Source organism: Olea europaea, chromosome 23 (genome assembly GCF_002742605.1).
Source record: "Olea europaea var. sylvestris chromosome 23, O_europaea_v1, whole genome shotgun sequence".
In the NCBI taxonomy this organism is placed as follows: domain Eukaryota; kingdom Viridiplantae; phylum Streptophyta; class Magnoliopsida; order Lamiales; family Oleaceae; genus Olea; species Olea europaea.
Window position 1 is genome coordinate 6036297 of NC_036259.1, and position 21020 is coordinate 6057316.

General features: G+C 31.1%; 1 protein-coding gene across 1 annotated transcript; it reads right to left on the reverse strand.

The window, feature by feature from the left end:
* Nucleotides 1-2606: 2606 nt before the first annotated feature.
* Nucleotides 2607-4776, reverse strand: LOC111372198 (transcription factor RAX2-like). The gene is made up of 3 exons (XM_022994425.1): nt 4402-4776; nt 4173-4302; nt 2607-3586 (listed from the first exon to the last, which is right to left on the reverse strand). The coding sequence occupies exons 1-3, from the start codon at nt 4535-4537 to the stop codon at nt 2878-2880; spliced, it is 975 nt and encodes a 324-aa protein (XP_022850193.1). The 5' UTR covers nt 4538-4776; the 3' UTR covers nt 2607-2877.
* Nucleotides 4777-21020: the final 16244 nt, after the last annotated feature.

Genomic DNA, 21020 nt, shown 5'->3' on the forward strand with positions numbered 1-21020 from the left:
CACCTTTAATCCAAATATTATTTATGTATATTCAGTGTGAAAAAATACACGGTAAGAACTATGTTTTTTTTTATTTTTTTTTTTAACTATGTTTAGTTATGGTATTATATAATTACAAAATTAACGATTAGTGTGCGATATAAATCCTCATAATAATTATTGTTGAATGAAGTCTCGAGGCTATGATGACTGAATATCTACCCTTGATTTTTATTTTTTTTATTTTTTTTGCTAAAGCTACCTTTAATTTGAAACATAAAACAATAATGATTTTGAATTTTTCTAGCAATGAAAAAAGAAATAAATCTTAGAGGTTAAACAAATCATGAAAGGCATAATAGGATCCAGAATCCACCATTGTTAACCTACTTTCCTTAATTACCAGTCTATAATTACTTCTTGATTTATGTTGACAATTGATATTCCTTATGTGTTAATTTTCTCTCTCGATATAAATTAATCAAATTTTTACTTTTACATATTATTCAACTATATCTTTATGCCCGACGGTAATAGATAAAAATGCAAGATAAAACTTTAACATAAATTAAAATTTCACTAAGCATAGAAGTATCTTTACTTCTATTGGATATACTAATTTATATCGAACCTCTCAAAAATAATAGAAATCACTGATACATTTTATTTGTGAGCAAGCATCAAAAGGGAATGTGAAAACAATACAATCAACAATCGAAAGAATTCAAACTAAAAATGAGTAATTAATTAATCAAAAAGGTAAAAAGGTTTTACTTTTTATTCTAACACAAATGATTAAGCCGGACCTAATTGAATTTAAGAACAAATATCTGGATGTGAATATATCACAAGGACTGCAAAATAATGGAAGAAAAAATGAAAATAAATCTTCAATCCTTGAATCTATTCAATGGATCTTGAATGATCATCTCTTTTTCTCCTTGCTTTGGCACCAAGAAAAACCTGATCATGATAAATCTTGTATCTTATCTCCTAAAATTTTCTATTTTAAGTTCTCCGATAAAAATTATAATGATATTAATCTCTCCGTCTTATTGACCTAGGTTTGCTCTTTATATAATTTTCTATATTTGGAAAAACCACGTCCTTAAAAATTAATGAAGTTACCCTTATTTTAGGTTAAAGGATTCAAAAGTCGATTTGTCGGCCAGAACCGAGGTCCCAGGTCAATAACCAATGACCAGTAGTAACAATTTTTTCTCTAACGGCCTGATTTTGAACGTACATAACCTTTTATCCACACCTCCGAATTGTAGTCCCTTTTGCATTAAATTTCAAATTCTATTATCTTTTTAATGATATATCATTTGCCCTATGAAGATCTTTGTACCAAACTTTATGCTCTAATTCCTCGCATACTCCATAATGTAGATTCCTTATTTTGCATTTTTTTTTTTATCCTTTATGTTCAAACTTTATTCATTTTGTATTATTCATCTTCAAATTGGAGGTTTAATTAAAAAAAGTCATATAAAACATAAATTCAACTGAAATTCTTGGGAACCTAAATAAGCATGTAAAAACACTAAGCAATCGAATAATATTGCAAAAATGTAATTTTAACATTTCTTGTTTGATTAGGTTTAGCATCATTCACATTTGCATTCCACTAGAAAAGACATTCATGGATAACCTTCCTGAGCACACTGAAATTTTTACAAACTAATATCTAATAATTGTTAGCTGCCGCCTGCCAACCAGCTAAACTAATCTTATATTATTATTATTAATTTTAAAATTATATAAACTGACAAATCTGTGAAGAGGTCAGTGCATTAATCTTTCTTAATGTTATTGTATTAAGAAATTAAATTATCAATTTTGTCCAAAACCATAGAGCAAACCAATCTTAATTTTACAGAATCAACTAAGGCATACTATGCTAAGAGGAATCTATTGGTGGCAACTGGCTTGATTGTTTTAATTTCTTATCCTCAAGTGGAATTTAATTATATAACTCAATTTTTTTAGTGGAGCTTGTTCACAAAATTTTATATGTAGCCAAAGGGTAATCAACGATGGCTCAGATAAATTGATTATACTATAAGTCGAAGATTAAAATGAGGTTTTGATTGAAATCGATAAAAGAATTTAATATTATATATATAAATGGTTTTGTTCAAACATGTCTTATGATTTTATTTTCAAATGGCGTACATAAAAAACCTCAAATAAAACCAAAATTATGTTTACCTCATGAAACCAAAATTGCTGTAACATACATAAAAAATCGTTAAAGTAATGCATACAGTATTGAATAGTGCATATATATATATACACACATATATTAAATTTATTTCTTCTCTATACCATGTACAATCTATCCTATTAAACAGCCCATTAAGTGAAAATTTTAAGTTATTGTCAAGATTATTGGACATGAATTGTCCTTTATTTTTTATATGATAAAAATCTATATTGATAGCGATAAGGACAAGTTGCAATTTTTGATTCATGTCCTCTCAAATCATTAACAATACTCATGTTAAAATATAGGAAGATTGTCAGAGAAGATAGGATTAAGTCATTAAGATTAACATCAAGACAATAAAGAAATTGGATGATAACACTCTGTCATAACTATGGATAAATAAATCAAGAATATATTAAAAAATTAAATTAAAATAATAATGCATTGAAAGTTGGTTCTTGATTTCAGGAATAAGTGCTCCATGACATTTATCTCCAAAGGTATGCAGTTAAGACAGTCTCAAAGTTCCCAAAAAGAAATGCAGAAAGGAAACTTTGACCATGTACTTTCAAAAAGGTGTTTTTACATAAAAATCCACAAAGCCCTCTAATTGCATGAATCTTCAAGTACTGATGAACAGGACTCTACTCTTGAATTTCTTCTGATTCAATCAGAATCAATTATGATCAGTAGTACAAGACTTGTTCTTCTGTCTTGATTTCCTCCCCAGAATAATTGAGATTATTGCAGACGTTATTAGCGCTAATCAACTGCTTAATCTCCTCAATGCTGTTATCTAATGGATTTTCAGGAAAACACCCATTTGTTGCCTTGCTATCATCAGCATATCCATTAGCAGGAAAAGTAAGCTTCTGATTTTCATTAACCCCACTTCCAAAATAGCTTAGCAAACCAAAATCTTCATCAATCCCACTTCCATCAGAGGAACTGGAGCTAGCTTCGTTTCCAAAGATGAGAAAACTGTCGTAATTCTCTTTGAATTGATAATTTTGTGCAGGTCCTGCCCCTTGTCCTTCTTGTACTTGAAACACTGTAGGAGTACTAGAATTTGAAGAACAAGTGGTGAAACTGGTGGCATATTCCAGGAGATTTGATGGGATATTGGACATGGATTCATATCCTCCAGTAAATACCCTAGCTGGAGTAGTGGTATAATAGTTTTTGTTTGTAGAGTGATATGCTGATATCTGTAGCTGAAGTGACGAATTTTGAAGAAAGGAATTAGCTGTTGCTGGATAAATTGCACCATGATGAGGCCTTTTCAGATGAGCAAATGGAGCCAATTCCAGGAGTTTCTTCTTGAGCTTGGTGTTCCAGTAGTTTTTTATATCATTGTCAGTTCTTCCTGGTAAATGAGCTGCTATAATTGACCATCTGCACTTTGATTTTTGGATAGTGATAATAAGTTCCACAACCATAAGAAATAATAAATAAAATCTAGATGCACGTATTTGGTAAGAACTCAGTTCATTCAAATCTTGAAAGAACCAAATGGAGTGGCGAAAAAAGGATTTTTGTAACTTTGACTGTTCTAAATTAGATTTTTTGGTTGTTTAAATAGGACAGATCGATTAACACACCTAAATATTTAAGTAGAACAAATACTGATTGATAATTGAACAGTATCAGAAGAGTAGACTATGGGGAAAATGAATAAAGAGTAGTGAGATAAGAAGATGATAATACCTGCTACCAATGCTGGTAAAGAGGCTGCAAATAATTCTATCTTCATCTTCAGAGAATTCTCCATGCTTAAGGTTTGGTCTAAGATAGTTAAGCCATCTCAGTCTGCAACTTTTTCCACATCTTTTGAGCCCTAAAATGCAAAATCAACATCACTAATCAGCAATTCAAAATTAACAAAGTAGAGAGAAAACAGAAATTTGAACTGGAAGAAGCCCATGAATATATACCAGCTTTTTGTGGGAGAGCAATCAGTGAGATAAGAAGATGATAATACCTGCTACCAATGCTGGTAAAGAGGCTGCAAATAATTCTATCTTCATCTTCAGAGAATTCTCCATGCTTAAGGTTTGGTCTAAGATAGTTAAGCCATCTCAGTCTGCAACTTTTTCCACATCTTTTGAGCCCTAATAATGCAAAATCAACACCACTAATCAGCAATTCAAATTAACAAAGTAGACAGAAAACAAGAAATTTGAACTGGAAAGAAGCCCATGAACAAATACCAGCTTTTTGTGGGAGAGCAATCCAATTTCCTCCAGTTCCATGGTTCTCCATGTAGTCCTTTAGCTTTGCATCTTCTTCAGGTGACCATGGTCCCTTCTTCACGTTAGCCTTAACACAACATGGGGCTCTTCCCATCTCTCTCTCTTCTGTGTATCTAAATCCTCTTCTCTCTAGATCTCTTGAGTCTTTTCTGAAAGATTTTGAGGTTTTCTTTGCTTATACAAGTCTTGCTAAATTATTGGACAACATGCTTATGTAAATATATGTATAAAAAATATACGTTATTGTCAGAGTTTTACACCAGTTTCAATTATTTTCAGAAGAAACTCTCACTGTTAGCTTTAATTACTTGGTCTTTTCAGCCTCTCAATTTCTCATAGAATCCAAAGACTAATGGCATACAATTCAGAACTGAAAATGATTGGTCACACTTGCACATATAGTTGTTAGCTAGAGAGCCCAGTCATAGTCCCATTTTCAATATAGATGTTTAAAATAGTCCCTATAGCTAGTTAGCCCATCCACTATGAATTTTGAAGTATTGTATTAATTGATTATATTATTTAACATGATATGCATGCAGAAGTTTAAAAATTCAATATGCTAAAAAAATGGATCATTAACAATGTCCCGATAAAGCAGTACAAATTAGTGAGGCCCATGAGGCCAGGCTTTTGAAACTAAAAAAAGACTGTTTTTTAACCACACATTTTTCATCAATATACTATTCAAAAGTGTATTTTTCTCCAAAAAGAGGTTCAAACGAGAGCTAAATATTTTACTAGACAAATATTGACCTGGCCATCCGTGTGGCATCATTGCGGTTACTGTTCTCATGTTTTAAGGTCAGGTAACTGCCTTAAAAGCATGTACTCTCAACTCAAAATAGTTAGGGCCCTGCAACTTAAAATACTTAGGTCCCAGACCCCTCAGACAGGGTCACAGGGGTCTACTCCAGTCCCTCTTTGAGTAGCATAATACAAATAGTGAATTATGCACATGTTTAGATGTGCATATAATTATTGAGATTCACTATATTTTAACTTAGCTTTAAGGTTTTGACATTTTTAAACTCAAGTTCTTGGTTGAGTTCAGAACAGAGCCAACCAGAGAAATCAGAGGTTAACTTGGCAGTAAATCTAGGTACCCCAAATTAGAGATGGGAGCTCAAATCGAATTTGACTAAGTATTGCACACACTTCCTTTAGAGAAAATAAAATGAAATGGCTAGTTGATCCGGTCATATTTTGATAATGGCCTTTGACCATTAAAAAAAGTTAAAAGCTAAAAATGATTAAGTTAAATGTCAAAGCCCAAAAATACCATTTTCTTCAACCTAGTGTTTGAGTGGATAGGAAAAAAGAAACTTAGGAAAAACTCACACAATCTAACAATCGGGATCCAGTCGAAGAAGACATTCTCACAATCAACCCAACGCTGATCACCACACAACCCAGCCATTATCTTCAACAATATTAGGGTTTTTAGGATTATGAGGTTGATTTTTCATTTACTATGTTTAAAAAATTTGTGGATTTATGATTTTTATAATGTTTATTCTTTATTATTTAGATAGATTATTGAGTGTAAACCCAATTATTTTTTTTTTTTTTTTGCAATATATGAGCTTGTAATCGCTAGAAATAATGAATTCCGACGAGAAAATTGTCCAGCCGACTTTTTCTGTGAAACAATCAATTGGCCAACTGCTAAATAGTCGACTAGGCAGATTGTTTTCAACCCAGTCCGAATTTTTATTTACTTTTCTTTTTAATTCTTTTTTTTTTATGATAAAACTTAATTTTTCAACTTTAATTAAATAATATTTATACTCATTATTTAATTTTTAAAATTTCCTTTTGTTTAATTTTATTTTGTTTTTATTAATTTTATTTTGGTAATAATCTAAAAAATTCCTTATTTGTTTTCTTACTATTATAATTTTTTTTTCAATTTTAAATTCTTTAGAATATTCTTGCATTATTTTTGTCTGTAATTCCTTTTTTCCCCCTCTTTTCATTTATTAAATCATTATTTTTTTACTAACATCGATGTAAATGAATAATATTTTTCAATTTTAATTAAATAATATTTATATTCTTTATTTAATTTTTTTAATTTCCTTTTGTTTGTTTATTTGTTTTATATTTTTTAAATTTACAAATTAAGAAATTTTAATTCTTTTTTTTAAAATAAATAAAGAAGTTTAAATTGAAAATTACCAAATTAAATATTCTTTTGTAATAAGGCATTCTTTCCTAAAGTTAGCATGCCTCTCCGGTTATCCCTTTCTGTCTGCTCTCCGCCTCCTTTCGATAATCTAACTAGGTCCAAATTACAAAAATCCTTTTTTTTTTCCGAACTATAGCTTTGATAGTTTTACTAGTGTATTGGAGTTGCTTGATAATCAGTCCGCAGATATGATATGGGAGTCCTTCTTATGGCTCCTGTATCAGTTGAGAGAGGTGCAATATTCTGGACAGATCATTGATGCACTACTGTTTCGGTTGCTTAGGCCAGTTAACGATGATACCGTCCACTTCGACCTCAGGGGCAAGGTCGCTAGTTTCTCTATGTTTGAGTTTGTCCTGATGACTAAACTGAAGATTACGGGCAATGAAACAAGTTGCGACAATACTCAAAGAAGTAATAGGTTGTACGACTTTTATTTTCGAGGATAGGGGATGGTGCTTCTATTGCAGTTGATTGGCATAATCAGTGAGTGCGACCAGATCAATTTTTTTTTTTTCATTTGAAAGTTATTGACAACATCGATGTCTTCAAAAACTATTCATGGGTCGGATATGTTTTGAGGACACCATACATGTCTTTACCAGATTACATTCGAAATTCGGGAAATACTTGCATAGGTACGGTACTTATGGATTGCCGCTGACAATGCAGGTAAATATTTAACATAATCAGCATTAAAATATTTGTTATATTAAATTTATATATCCTTACTATATAAAAAAGAAGAGCGTGAAGTTACTGTAGAAATTAATAGTGACTTGTTCCATTTTGTCTCACTGTAGCATTTTTTTTAAGTGGGTAAGCAAAAATGACGTTGTTTGCCTTTGCTTGATATATATATATATATATATATATATATATATTATACAGTAAAAAAAAGGCAATCTAAATTTATTGCAACACGCAACTTTTCATACATCCCACAATTATCTTAAAATTTAAAGTCATATTTAGATATATTTAATTTTTAAATTAAATATTAATAAAAAGATTACTATAAAATTAAATATCGTTTGGAATTATTAAAAAATAAAAATACTAATAATAAGACAGAAAATATTTCTAAAATGTAAAATGTTACTTGTAGTAGCAAAATTGAAGAGAAAAGAATTAAAAATAATTTTAAATTGAATAAAAAAATTATTTATAATGTAGACAACACAAATATAAATAAATAAATAAATTTTCTCTGTGCACAAAGACAAATGTCTCCATATATATAATTTAAGTTTCAATTTAAGTTTCTTTTTAATTATTTTCTGTTCATAATAAAACTTAATTTTTCAATTTTAACTGAATAATATTTACATATTCTTTATTTAATTTTCCTAACTTTCTTTTATTATATTTTTTTGAAAATTGTCTTAAAATCTCTTTTTTCTTCATATTATAAATATTTTTTTCGATTTAAAATTCTTTTTAATTCGTTTCGTTTAAAATAAAACTATATAAAAAGAAGAATAGAAAGTTACTGTAGAAATCAACAGTGACTTGTTCCGTTTTATCTCACTGTAGCTTTTTTTTTTTTTAAGTGGGGGAGCAAAAACAACGTCGTTTGTCTTTGCTTGATATATATATTTTATTATACAGTAAAAAAAAGGCAATCCAAATTTACTGTAACACGCAACTTTTCAACTTTATTTTATTTTATTTTTATTATATTTTTTTGGAAATTGTTTCAAAATTTCATTTTTCTTCATATTATAAATATTTTTTTCGGATTTAAAATTCTTTTTAATTCTTTTTGTTTAAAACGCACTTTTTTTACTTTTAATTAATTTAATTTAATTTAAAAACCTTATAATAACTTTTTTTCTTTTTATTTTTGCCTATAATTTTTTTGTTATTTAATTTGTTAAATCATTCAATTTCTTGTCTTTATAAGTTGGATTTGATGAAGTGAAGTAGTGTTTGAAAATGGAGAAATAGTGGAGTGGAGGTGACTATGCACGAAATCTCTTTTACAAATAAGAATATCTCAAATTCCTCACTGACTCCATTGGCCTTCATTTCTTTCCGCCACTAATTTTAACAAATAGTTATATAAACTAAAATCAAATATCATATAATGTAATGTAAAATACCAAAAAAACTACTCAAAGTTAGTAAATATCTCAAATGATTCATAGTCATACGGCCCATGCCAGAAAATTCAAATACCATATATTGCAATTTCTAACTTAATAATCAAATAACACATAGATTACAACTCTCAAAAGCTAGACAAAACGCTTTCTTTTTTTCCAATTTCAAGTGTTAATTTCCAATTTTAGCCAAGATAACGTTCATTGAATATTTTGAATTTTGATTTGATTGGGTCTTTCTCTCGTATTAACATTTAAAAAAAATAAAAAATTATTAGTAGTTTTGAATCACCATGTCCGACCTTTTTTTTTTACGTCACTATTCATGTAGCTTAGAAGTGCTTGTAAAAACGAGTGATGTTGGGCTCGCGATTTTCTCAAATTCATTTCAAATCATATGAAACATTAGGAATAAGAATTAAGGATCCAAACTATGCACAATAGGGCAAAAAATTAAGGATCCAAATCACATGCAATAGGAGAAAACCTGTGATTGTCTTGCATTACTATGAATTAACTTCTCCAAATAGTTTCATCGAAAAAATTTATTGCACATTTCATTCAAGATGGGTAGAAAATTATGCCAAAGCATTGATACTTTGGTAAGGTGGTAAACCTTTGGTAGTAGTGAGGAACAATGTTATCATATAAATGTACCGTAAAAATATTTATAAATTAACATGAACATTCATAGTGGTGCTGATGCTAAAATCAAATTATTGTTCTGACTTTCGAGTTCCAATATCATGCACTCTGGTGGTTATTGTCCCATGGGTAGAGAGTTGCACCAGTATTGATAATTTTTGGATGATATAAATTCTACACATTCTACACTAATAATAACATAATAAATACAATACTCGTGTGACGCACGAGACAAAGACTAGTAATAATTATATGTGTTGCATATTTGGGCACATGAGACTGTACCCCTCTTAGTTACCAGTTTGCGAGATAAGGGGAGACACGCTACCTCAGATGCATCATTGGCGAGCATACTGAACAAACAACTGTCCATTTGGCAAACAATTATCAGCTCTCCTCGATAACCCTCAAGTGAATATTATACACATTTGCGAATTATATTGTATGTTGTTTCAAAATCTCATCACATAATCATTAAATAGTTAAAATGTCGATATGTCAACATGAAATCCTAACTCAGTTGATGCCATCGAGACGTAGGAGAAAGGTTCGAGGTTTTGTGAGTGAATTAGCCACTATGCATACTCAAGATGATCAAATGTCTGACTCCATCTTGGACCAAGATTGGGTATATGAATTGAAAATAATTTATTAATTATCTTTTCGTATGAGTTAGTCTATTTTAATTAAACTGATAATTTTTAATGTTATTATTTGTGTAGGAGCTCGATCCAGTTGATCGACAATCACCTTCGCCCAGGGATCACCTCCTTCAATGAGATCTCCTTCTCTCCCATCCAGACGCCTTCCTCGTGGATCTCCTACACACGTCAGAGTCATTATTTTGATGATTTGTATATTCGCCTGGCTGGATTTATAGCGAACGGGTAGGCGTGCTATGAAAGGATGTAGGGACGCCACAACGAGAGTTGAGAGGCGAGGTAACATATATATGCCATAATGTTAGAATGCTATGAGGCCATTTAGTAGACCTTCAGGATGAGGTCGCAGCGCTCTGAAACGATATAGCAGGCACCCAATGGGATGACAAACGGGGTGATGGAGAGGGAGGTCACTCATAGTTGTGGAAAGATAATGGTGCATTAGAATTATTTTTGTTATCTGTGGAGCGAGAGGGGTGATTCCGATGGGGACGAGACAGGTGGCGGTCCCCGATGAGAGGATGTATCCGAGAAAGAATGGGCGGCCCCCGATGATAGAGGAGGTGCAAGCCCCAAACAGAGAAGGGTGTTGCAGTCTTGGGAGAAAGAAGATTTACTCAGGATAGATGAGGTGGTGGATGAGGAAAGGACACCCTCTGCAACAAAGGGTAAAAAGGGTGTTGGTAATGTGCCAAGCAGGTGATCGAAAAGAGATCAAGATTGCAGTTATAGTACGTCATTTCTCCCTTCAAGGCTGAGGCGAAAAGGAGGATGTTTTTAACGAGACATACCCTAATCTTTTTTGGGAGGTGGACATTGCCAAGTGGAAAACGTTCGAAATGGAATATAGAAGAATTATACCAAGGTACGTATTTTATTATTATAGTAAAGTAAGTTATGTTAATCCATTTATGCTTCTTTTAATATTTTTTCTATTTTTTTCTGAGCTAGCCACACGATAGCTCAAAAAATGATCTCGAATGCTTATAAATAGTTTTAGGATATCACCACTTTAGGAACTTGGCTCGCAAACTATGTAAGGGAAATGGTCATATTGGTATTTATTATGTATACATAAATTTTTTTTTTATTAAATAACTCCATCTTTTATATTGGTGATTCCTGAAAGATGAGAGAGTTTTATCCGTGTTGAAATAAACAGATAAGAAAAATTAGTTGATTTTGAAATTTTAAGTTACAAGTGTTTAGTTTTCACTAGTTAACTAAAAGGGTAATATTTTCTTTTAAATAAAATAATATTTTATAATTGTATAACATATTTAAAGACATCTTTATATTTTAATGTTCAAAAGATCATTGTGAAAATATGTAATTGTTAAAAATTCAAAGTAAAAATTAGAGGATTTGACAAAGCTATGTTTAAAAGTACCCCTACCTTTACACAAATTCAACTACTAATACCAACTTGTTGCAAATTCTCGCTCAATGTAGAGTATACAGTCTGATGGAGTCTGGTCGGCCAAGAATCACGAGATGCCAACAACCAGGTGTCTATTTAATGATAGAACTCACCATCCCACGTTTATTTTACAGATATTCTCAGCTTTTAACTATAGAAACTAATTGTTGAGAATTAGAAATTTTAATTCTATACTATCGAGACCAATTAAATCGTCAAAAAATAAACACACTAGAATACTCAAGATCTATAAAGCTTCGTCTTAAGAGAAAATCACACACCCTATCTTCTCTAACCTCTCTTTCACTATTTTTTTTTCGATAATTACAAAATTCGAATGACAACTCGCTATTTGTAAGACAAACTATGGCAATCGAAATTACAAGGATGAATTCCTACCAAGTTTTAAACACGAACAAATCGAAGAATGATTTGCGTACTAGATACTCAATGACAATAATTAAACTCTACAACTTAATGCTAACAAATCTAAAACATGCGTTGCACACTTAGTACATGAAGTTAGACATGCAATAACAGTAATTGAAAACGAAATGCAAAATCTCGTGAGAGACAAATATGGATATAATTAACTACACAAGAAACAACCTGTCTCTGAGTATTACTCTTCAAAATAATTCTACTAAGAAAAGTCATTGAGGTTTATTATTTGATATTGAAATGATTTAATAAGAATTAAATGTTAAAAACTAATTAATTAAGCAACATATCATAGTGAAAAAATTGGTCAATTTATTTTTAATCAAAGATTTAATAAGTTCACAATTTTTATAAATAATTGACGCTTATTCTACGCATGCACCAGTTTATCTCGAAATAAAGTAATTAAAGAGTGAAATGAGTATTAAAATAAATACATCAAATGATTCAACGATAACCACATGCCTTTGATTTTATCTCATATAAATCACGAAATGTTTGCTACAAAAAGTCAACCATGTGAAAGCACGCAGATAGAAGATTCCTAGTTTTTCTTAGTTATTGTTTTCGTTTATAAAGAAATATATGTTATGAAAACTTCTTTCCTTCAAATATTTGTTAATAATCTTATGTATCCTACTCCAATTTTTTTTGGTAATTTTGAAAAAAAAAAAAAAAAACCGTTTTGTAGGTAGTCATATTGAAGAAAATATTTAAATCAAATAATATATATTCCATTATATTTAATTGTTAAAATTTTAAGTTAACGATGTTACTAAACATCCAAAATACATAGTTGTTGCAACACGATTAATAAGTTATATTCAAAATTACTAAAAGGTTTTGCTTCAATTTAAAATTCATGTAGGATAAATTAGGGCTCCCCTTGACTTAGTCAAAAACTTCTGCTCGTTGAAAGAACCAGATGGGTTCGACACCCTGACGTAACACCCAAAGGATAAAGGTTGGAGTTGGACTATGGGGGATATTACATAGAAATATTATTGTGATATGAGAGAGGAAGTACTCTCCCTGATTGCGATACCACTTAGATCAACCAATTAAAAGGATAACAAGATAGCTCGATGGCATAAGTCTAAGGCCTTGGAACCATCATGAATCCATCGTAGCCGATCTAACCACATAATCAAATTCCTTCAAAATGATGGTGACACATAGCCTACGTCGAAACATTATAGCTTGACACGACTAAAACAACAAGCTTGAGCCCTCCAACCTATATAAAGCGACAAAGAGATCTCCTGTGCACAACTACAAACTTCCATCATTATAACACTTTCATTCATTTAGCTTAAATATACAGAAATTGATCGAAAATTGTCACGTTATTTTTTTGCCATTAACAAACTTGTTCCATCTTAAATATATAATTAAAGAATAATTAAGAGCATATTTGAGATACCTAGTTAGAGTTGAATATGCATTGCACGTTATTTTGAAATGCTTTATATGTGATGTGATAGTAATATGTGAATGTAAGTATTAGAATTACAACTAAGCCCTTGTTTGATATCCATTTTTCTCAAAATATATTTTTCTATCTTTTCATTTCAACCATACAGTTTTCAATAAAATAATATTACACGCTAAACTCAAACTTTTTCTTATTTCTTAACCACACATTCTTTATTAATTAATTATTTTAAAATGCATTCTTACTAAAAAAAATGAAAAACAAACAGGGGCTAAATACATAAATGAAGATGAATGGCAAATACGTACATCAATTAACATGAATGTTAATTAATATAGAATTAATACCAAATAATATATACGTGAAATTGAATATTAAATTATTTATACTAAATGAATATAATTTAATTTCCAACTAAATGGATCTGGATGCTAATTAGCATACATGGATGTGAATAATAAAATGTATTCTTGAATATGAAATTTTAATTAAATAAATGTAAATGTTAATTAATAACAAGGACATTGACATTAGTGTGAATGTTAATGTGAAATTCTAACTAATATTAATTAATTAAATGTTAATGTTAATTAATTGAAACTAATAACAGGAAATACATATATGAACAATGATTTTGTAATATTTATTAGAGTGTGTAAATTAAATACATATTGAAAAATGAAAAATAAGGTATAATTGAAATAATTGTATTAGGATCTATAATGGTCTAAGAAATAATTCTCAACCGATGTGATATTTAATCTATTATAGATTATAGATTTAGATTAACAATAAGCCCCAAATGTGTGAATTATAAATAATCTAAGCTACAAGTCAAAAGAAATTTAATGGGGGGCTTAAATGAAAGGACGTGTGGAAAATTAAACGACGGTCTCGATCAATCCACGGGTACAATCACGATAGACCATGACCAACAAGTAAACAATTTCATTGGTGATGGTATGGAAATCATCAATATTATTAATCCAGACATGCTTAATGCATGCATACATTTCTGCATATATTTTTCTCTCTCCCTCTCTAGAAGGTGTGTGTGGGTGTGTTTTTTTATTTCCTTAGATAATGTTTTATTTATTATACACTTTGAGTTTTACCATCTATACTAGTTATTTAATCCATATGACCCAGTTTATGAACTATATAGCCATCTTATGTGACCATATTGAGAAATCTTCTTTATAACTAGAATTCCTTTTTTTCGATCAATAGAGTGCAAGATAATATATTTAGTCGTCGTAGTTACATTGTTATGAAATTTTAATCATATTCTCTATAGGGTATTCTTGTATATATTTTCACATTACATGTACGGATGAGAACTTTCAGAAAAGTTCAACGTTTGCTTAAAGCAAAGCTTAAGGTGAGGGGAATGAATGAGACTCTAACTTTCAATCAAACTCAAACTGCCAAGTCAAGAAAAGCAATTGAAATATACGTATATACGTCGAGAAAGAAGGATTTACACGAAAACGTAACATAGAGGTCTCAACAAATTTGGTTAGGTTGCATGAATGCAGGCCTCTTTTTGTGTTTGCCATGGAATCTTTATTTGACAAATGATGGAATAAAGAAGAAGCTAGAAGTTCCTCTAATGACAACTACATTGAAAAAACACTTGGATTAGAAATCTAGAAAAATAGTATATACAACTCATCTACCACGCTTTGATCTAACACTTTCTTGTGAATTAGACCAATTTGAGAATATTCCTGATTTCAATTCGGATAGCAATAATGATGAAACAAAGAATTGTAGAAACGCAAAATTTATTGTGGTTCCAACTTAATATCGATCACTTTCGTGTCTAATCTATTAAAAAATGATCCTATCGATTTTTTATATAGGGAATTAGGTGATCAAATATATAAATATGAATGCTCAATGTCCTTCTATAATTGAGAATATCTAAATTGAAATTCAATCAAAGTTAAAGTAAACAATTTATAATAAAGTTCAAATTAATCTAACATAAATAGTAATTTCAAACATTTGTTGCCGATCTGGAATTTACATTGAATCAATTGAAAGTCATTCTTGACTTGGTCAAAAGAGATATTCCTATAAAGAGCCCTAACAAGCTTAGATAAGTCAGTTCGACACCTCAACTCAAGACTCCATTGATGGATGTTGAAATCTGACTATGAGAGACGTTATACAGAAGCATCATCATAATGAGGGCACTCTCCTTTGACAGCAGCATTGTCCAAACCAATCGATCTGGAAAATGATACGATGATTTAGGACACATGTTTAACACCTAAATATCATGATGACTTCAACGCAACTCAACTCACCCCTCCAATCAAATTCCTTCAAAAGTACGAGGGCAAATAGCCTACGAGGCAAGCTTGAGTCTATCAACTTATATAAAGGGGAGACTGCTGATCAAGGAGCGCCAGGGGTATTGTCCAGTGGTGTAAAGGATAGGAATGAAGTTATCTCATGTCTTGCTGCCAGTCGCAGTGTGGAGGTCCGATTCCTGAGATATGGAATTGGACTCCTTGTAGGCGCAGTGTACATGTAGCTCTTATTTTCTTGTCTGCTGGGGCACATCTCGCGATTTACCTCTCTCACAAAGTTCTAGGGGCGGAGTAGTGGGAACTTTCAAGGTTGGGGTTGGGGTTCAACCTTTTTAGAATGCTGATCGAGGAAATGAATCCAAAACGAGAAATTCTCTCCGTATAATTTATTAGAAATTTCAACAAATTCCAAGAATATTCGCACTTTATTCTGTTTAGATCTTTTTAAGTTGATGAAACGTCATAGTTTACCATTAAAAAACCCCAACAAAGATTAATTGCACGCTGCAACTTATTGTACTGCAAAAATTTAATTTTTTTTGGAGTGGCGACAAGAAATTTAACAAAGAAGTCACAGACACTTTTTTTTCACATGACTGCAAAAAGAACCGTGTCAAACTGGGTTACATTATTACTCCTTGTCCATTATCAATTGGTCAAATTTGAAATAAGTGTCCGAATTAATGAAACCTCTTAATATTATTGTATTAATTGTTCCCTGCATTTCAATATGTAACTAATTTGAACAAATCCTAGTTGATCGATTTTTTATCTTTTACTAGGTCTTTTGAAGAGTGCATAAATTCTTCAAGTGGAAGGTTAAAAAATAGTTAAGAATATTAATTAGATTATAGTACTTGATTAAGTCCCGTTTGGTAACAATTTTCACCTCAAAAAATCAATTTTTTGACAGTTGTTTTACTATTTCAATCGTCATTGTTGACTTCTTCACTTGCAGGTAAGATCCATTTTTTTCTCTAACGATCAAAAAATCAATTTCTGTAATCATTACCTAACAGGTCCTAAATTTGAGTTGCAAGGAAAATTAAAAAATAATTAAACCCATTTTGCCGCTGTTTTGAATATATTTAAATAATTTTTTAAACGTGTTATCTCTTATTAGAAGAATCTTTAGAGAAAGCAGACAAAAAATAACTTCCTCAAAAAAATTTCTTCAACAAAAAATAAAAGCAAAAATCTTATCAAACGACCCACCCTCACAACTGATGGCATGTGTGTGAACAGTAGTATAGTATTTGATGCCAGCAGATGGTTATAAGACAATTGTCTTTACTAGCATTGACTTGAATTAAAGTTAAGCAAATGCTAATCCACTTGATTGATATATTAATATATTTCATTTGACATTAATTTTGGCTTCATCTCACTAATTATTAAACATCAAGAATCGGTCGCAAGCTGGCAGCTTTGGTCCAACTCCAATGTAGATTAAATTCTACACAAATTTCTATAATTATATTATATCGATAAAGGGTCTTTAGCAGCCATCGATTCTCTTCTAAATGTTCTTGTAATTTCTAACAATATTTATTTTGGCATCACTACACTACTTTATCATGGCGTAGTGCGAATATTATTCTTTTTTTATTTGAAATGTTAAAAAGATGTAAATTCGTTTATATTATTGTAACCTCGAGATATTTATATCTTAATCAAACCTTAGCTATAAGACCGAAAAGCATGCACAAATTTTGACCAAAGACTCTCATGGCTTTATTAATTGGACCAACTCAATCAGCCATTTTGTACAAGTCTTTCTTATTTTAGGATTTATGACCAATTATATCATAATTTTTACATAACGAGTATCAATTAAGTAACTTAAGTTTGGTTACGAATTTTAATTAAATTTGATAACTAGACGAGTGCTTTTTTCTTTCTTTCTTTTTTTCAAAGAAGAAAAATAAGGGTGCGTTTGATTGCAAGTATGGAATTTGCATGGAAATAAAATAAATTCTAGGTAATTCAATTGTCTAAAATTTATTTGTATATAAATTGTTAAGGGCCTGTTTGGGAGGATTTTTTCACTCAAAAAATTAATTTTTTAACCGTTATTTCACTATTCCAGCAGTCATATTTGACTTCTTCTCTCACAGGTGGACCATACTTTCTTCTAACGATCAAAAAATTAATTCTTAAAATCACTCCCAAACAGGCTCTAATTAAATGTGTTTGATAGATTTAATTTTCAATTTAAAAAATATTATACTTATTCATTTTTTATTGGTGGGTTAATAAGAAAGAGAAAGAGAGAGTGAATTCCGTGGAAAATAAAAACATACTCTTCCTAAAAAAAATATTTTCCTTGATTTTGAGAAAAATATGATCACATGACCAAAAGGGGAAAAATATTTTTCATGAAAAAATGGCAATCAAACAGTTCAAAAATAGAAATTTGGATGAAAAAGCACATTTTTCATGAAAGATATAGGCAATCAAACGCGCTCTAAGAGTTTATTTTATTATTATTATTTTTGGATATCCAGATATCTACCTTACAGTGACTAAATTCTGGAGTCTACACTTTGGTCCCTTAAGGTGCAGACAGGTTAAACCGTAGGTTGTGCTCCAAACTGACCAGTGCTCAAGAGGCCCCCCAACTGATCTGCCAAAGTGACAAGCAAGTCGTTTTCCCATCTTTACACCTTGCCTTCCAGGATAAATTCTGCCTTCCGGGAGAATATTTGCCTTCATGGCAATCAAACAGTTCAAAAATAGAAATTTGGATGAAAAAGCACATTTTTCATGAAAGATATAGGCAATCAAACGCGCTCTAAGAGTTTATTATTATTATTATTATTATTATTATTTTTGGATATCCAGGTATCTACCTTACAGTGACTAAATTCTGGAGTCTACACTTTGGTCCCTTAAGGTGCAGACAGGTTAAACCGTAGGTTGTGCTCCAAACTGACCAGTGCTCAAGAGGCCCCCCAACTGCTCTACCAAAGTGACAAGCAAGTCGTTTTCCCATCTTTACACCTTGCCTTCCAGGATAAATTCTGCCTTCCGGGAGAATATTTGCCTTCCAAGAGTCTTCTAAGAATCGAACTCACGACCTCTGATCTGCCAACCTAAAAGCGCCTCATCTTTACTAGTTGGGATGTGTCCTGGAAGCCTCTAAGAGTTTATTTTAGTTTGATTTTATGTAGATTGAAGAAAATCAAATTCATGGAAACCGAGAGTGGTAAGTAGGTAATTTAGTTAAAAGTATGAGGGCATTATAGAGAATCAAAATCAAATGACTACGACAACAGATCTTCGGTATCCCAATTAACGTCATGGATGGCGTATTCTCCACTCCACACCCCGTGTGAGAGTACATTGGAAATAAAACTGGTAAAAACAATTTAAAATTAAAAAAAAATGCCTTGGCAAGTGAACTGGGCTTGGGCTTATACCCATTTCTGGCCCAAGAGCTGGGCCTAAAATGTCTGCTGGCTCATGCCCAAATTTATTGGGTCATGGTATGTTTAGAAAGTATACTAATCAATTGCATTTTAAAAAAAATGCCTTGGCAAGTGAACTGGGCTTGGGCTATACCCATTTCTGGCCCAAGAGCTGGGCCTAAAATGTCTGCTGGCTCATGCCCAAATTTATTGGGTCATGGTATGTTTAGAAAGTATACTAATCAATTGCATTTTCGTGGAAAATATTGGACATGCATCAAGCTTAACATATGAGTATTAAGCTATATTTAGAGGCTTATTACTCATCGAGGGTAACAATAGAGATGCCATATATATGTTAAAATATGCAGACAAAGCAAAAAATCTCAACAAAATGTTACTAGAATGTTTTTGCTATTTACTTCAACAATTCAACATTGAGATCTTGCATACTTTGAATAAGATAATAGTTATGCTGACAAGGCTGGCCTTAAGATCTTGGGGCTTTAAACCAATTTCAAATATGAGATCCTATATATATGTGTGTGTGTGTGTGTGTGTGTAAAAATACATGTAAAAAAAAATAAAATTTTGGAGCCCTCATGAAGTAGGGCCTTAGGCGATCGCCTATCCCGCCTATAATCAGGATTTATTTGTTTTGTAATGAAAGTTGCATACTTTGAATAAGATAATAGTTATGCTGACAAGGCTGGCCTTAAGATCTTGGGGCTTTAAACCAATTTCAAATATGAGATCCTATATATATGTGTGTGTGTGTGTGTAAAAATACATGTAAAAAAAAAAAAATTTTGGAGCCCTCATGAAGTAGGGCCTTAGGCGATCGCCTATCCCGCCTATAATCAGGATTTATTTGTTTTGTAATGAAAAGTATAGGGTTTTGCCGACACTGTATGCTAACTACATATGCATGATGAAAATATGATGGTGTTGATAGGTTCAACAACCTCTACTTATCCATATTTCTGGCTAACTTGACAAAAGTGGCATTTGTTAGAAGATGTATCGCTACATCTTTAATGAGCAATGTTTGGAAAGTAATCACATCTTTAATATTATGAGTCTTTATTACTGACGTTCTATGTCTAAGATTAAGAAGACTCAAGATCTCTTCAAACATGATCATACCAGTTTATGCCGGATTGAAGACGGAAGAGGGTCCATTAGTTGATTTTTTATCTTCAAATAAAAAATAAAATAAAGATGAGAAGATAAAATAAAAAGAAAATAGCTCACATAGATAAGCCAGAACATGCTGTGGGCCTGAGCTGACTGGCCCAACTCAAGGCAACAAATCTGGGAAATCACATTTACAATCTATGTTTAAATAACCCATTTCAAATATAATAATTCGGCAAGTACAGGAGGGAAAAAAAAAAAAAAAACAAATACAGAATCTGTGGCTGCTTTTCTTTTTTATTTTTATCATCTTCTAATTATAATTTGCCAAGCGTTGATCTTTATGAGTTCTATAAAAAAATTTCTATACCTATAACATTGCTCTTTCAAATACATATGAAAATACAGTCCATCTTCTCGACAAATTCATCATTCAAATACGATGCAAAAGAACCAACTGAAATGATAAGACTAATACTATCCAATTTTTTTGATATTTAGCATTAGTCTATGTGACAGTGAAGTTACTATCACATTACCCAATACATAAAAATGAAATATAACTTTGTTGAATAATGTGATAACAGTAATCTCACCACTACGTAAACTGGTGCCAATAGCATTACTCAAATGAAAACAATATTAACTTGTTAGGTAAAACATCTCCAATGCAACAGTAAATTACTTAAAAAATTGTCAAGCAAAACAAGAACATATTTTTTAAAAAAAATTAAAAAAATAATGACTATGCAAGTTGACTCGACCGAAATTAATGGGCCTGCTTAAAGCCCCTGTCAATGGGCCTGTTTA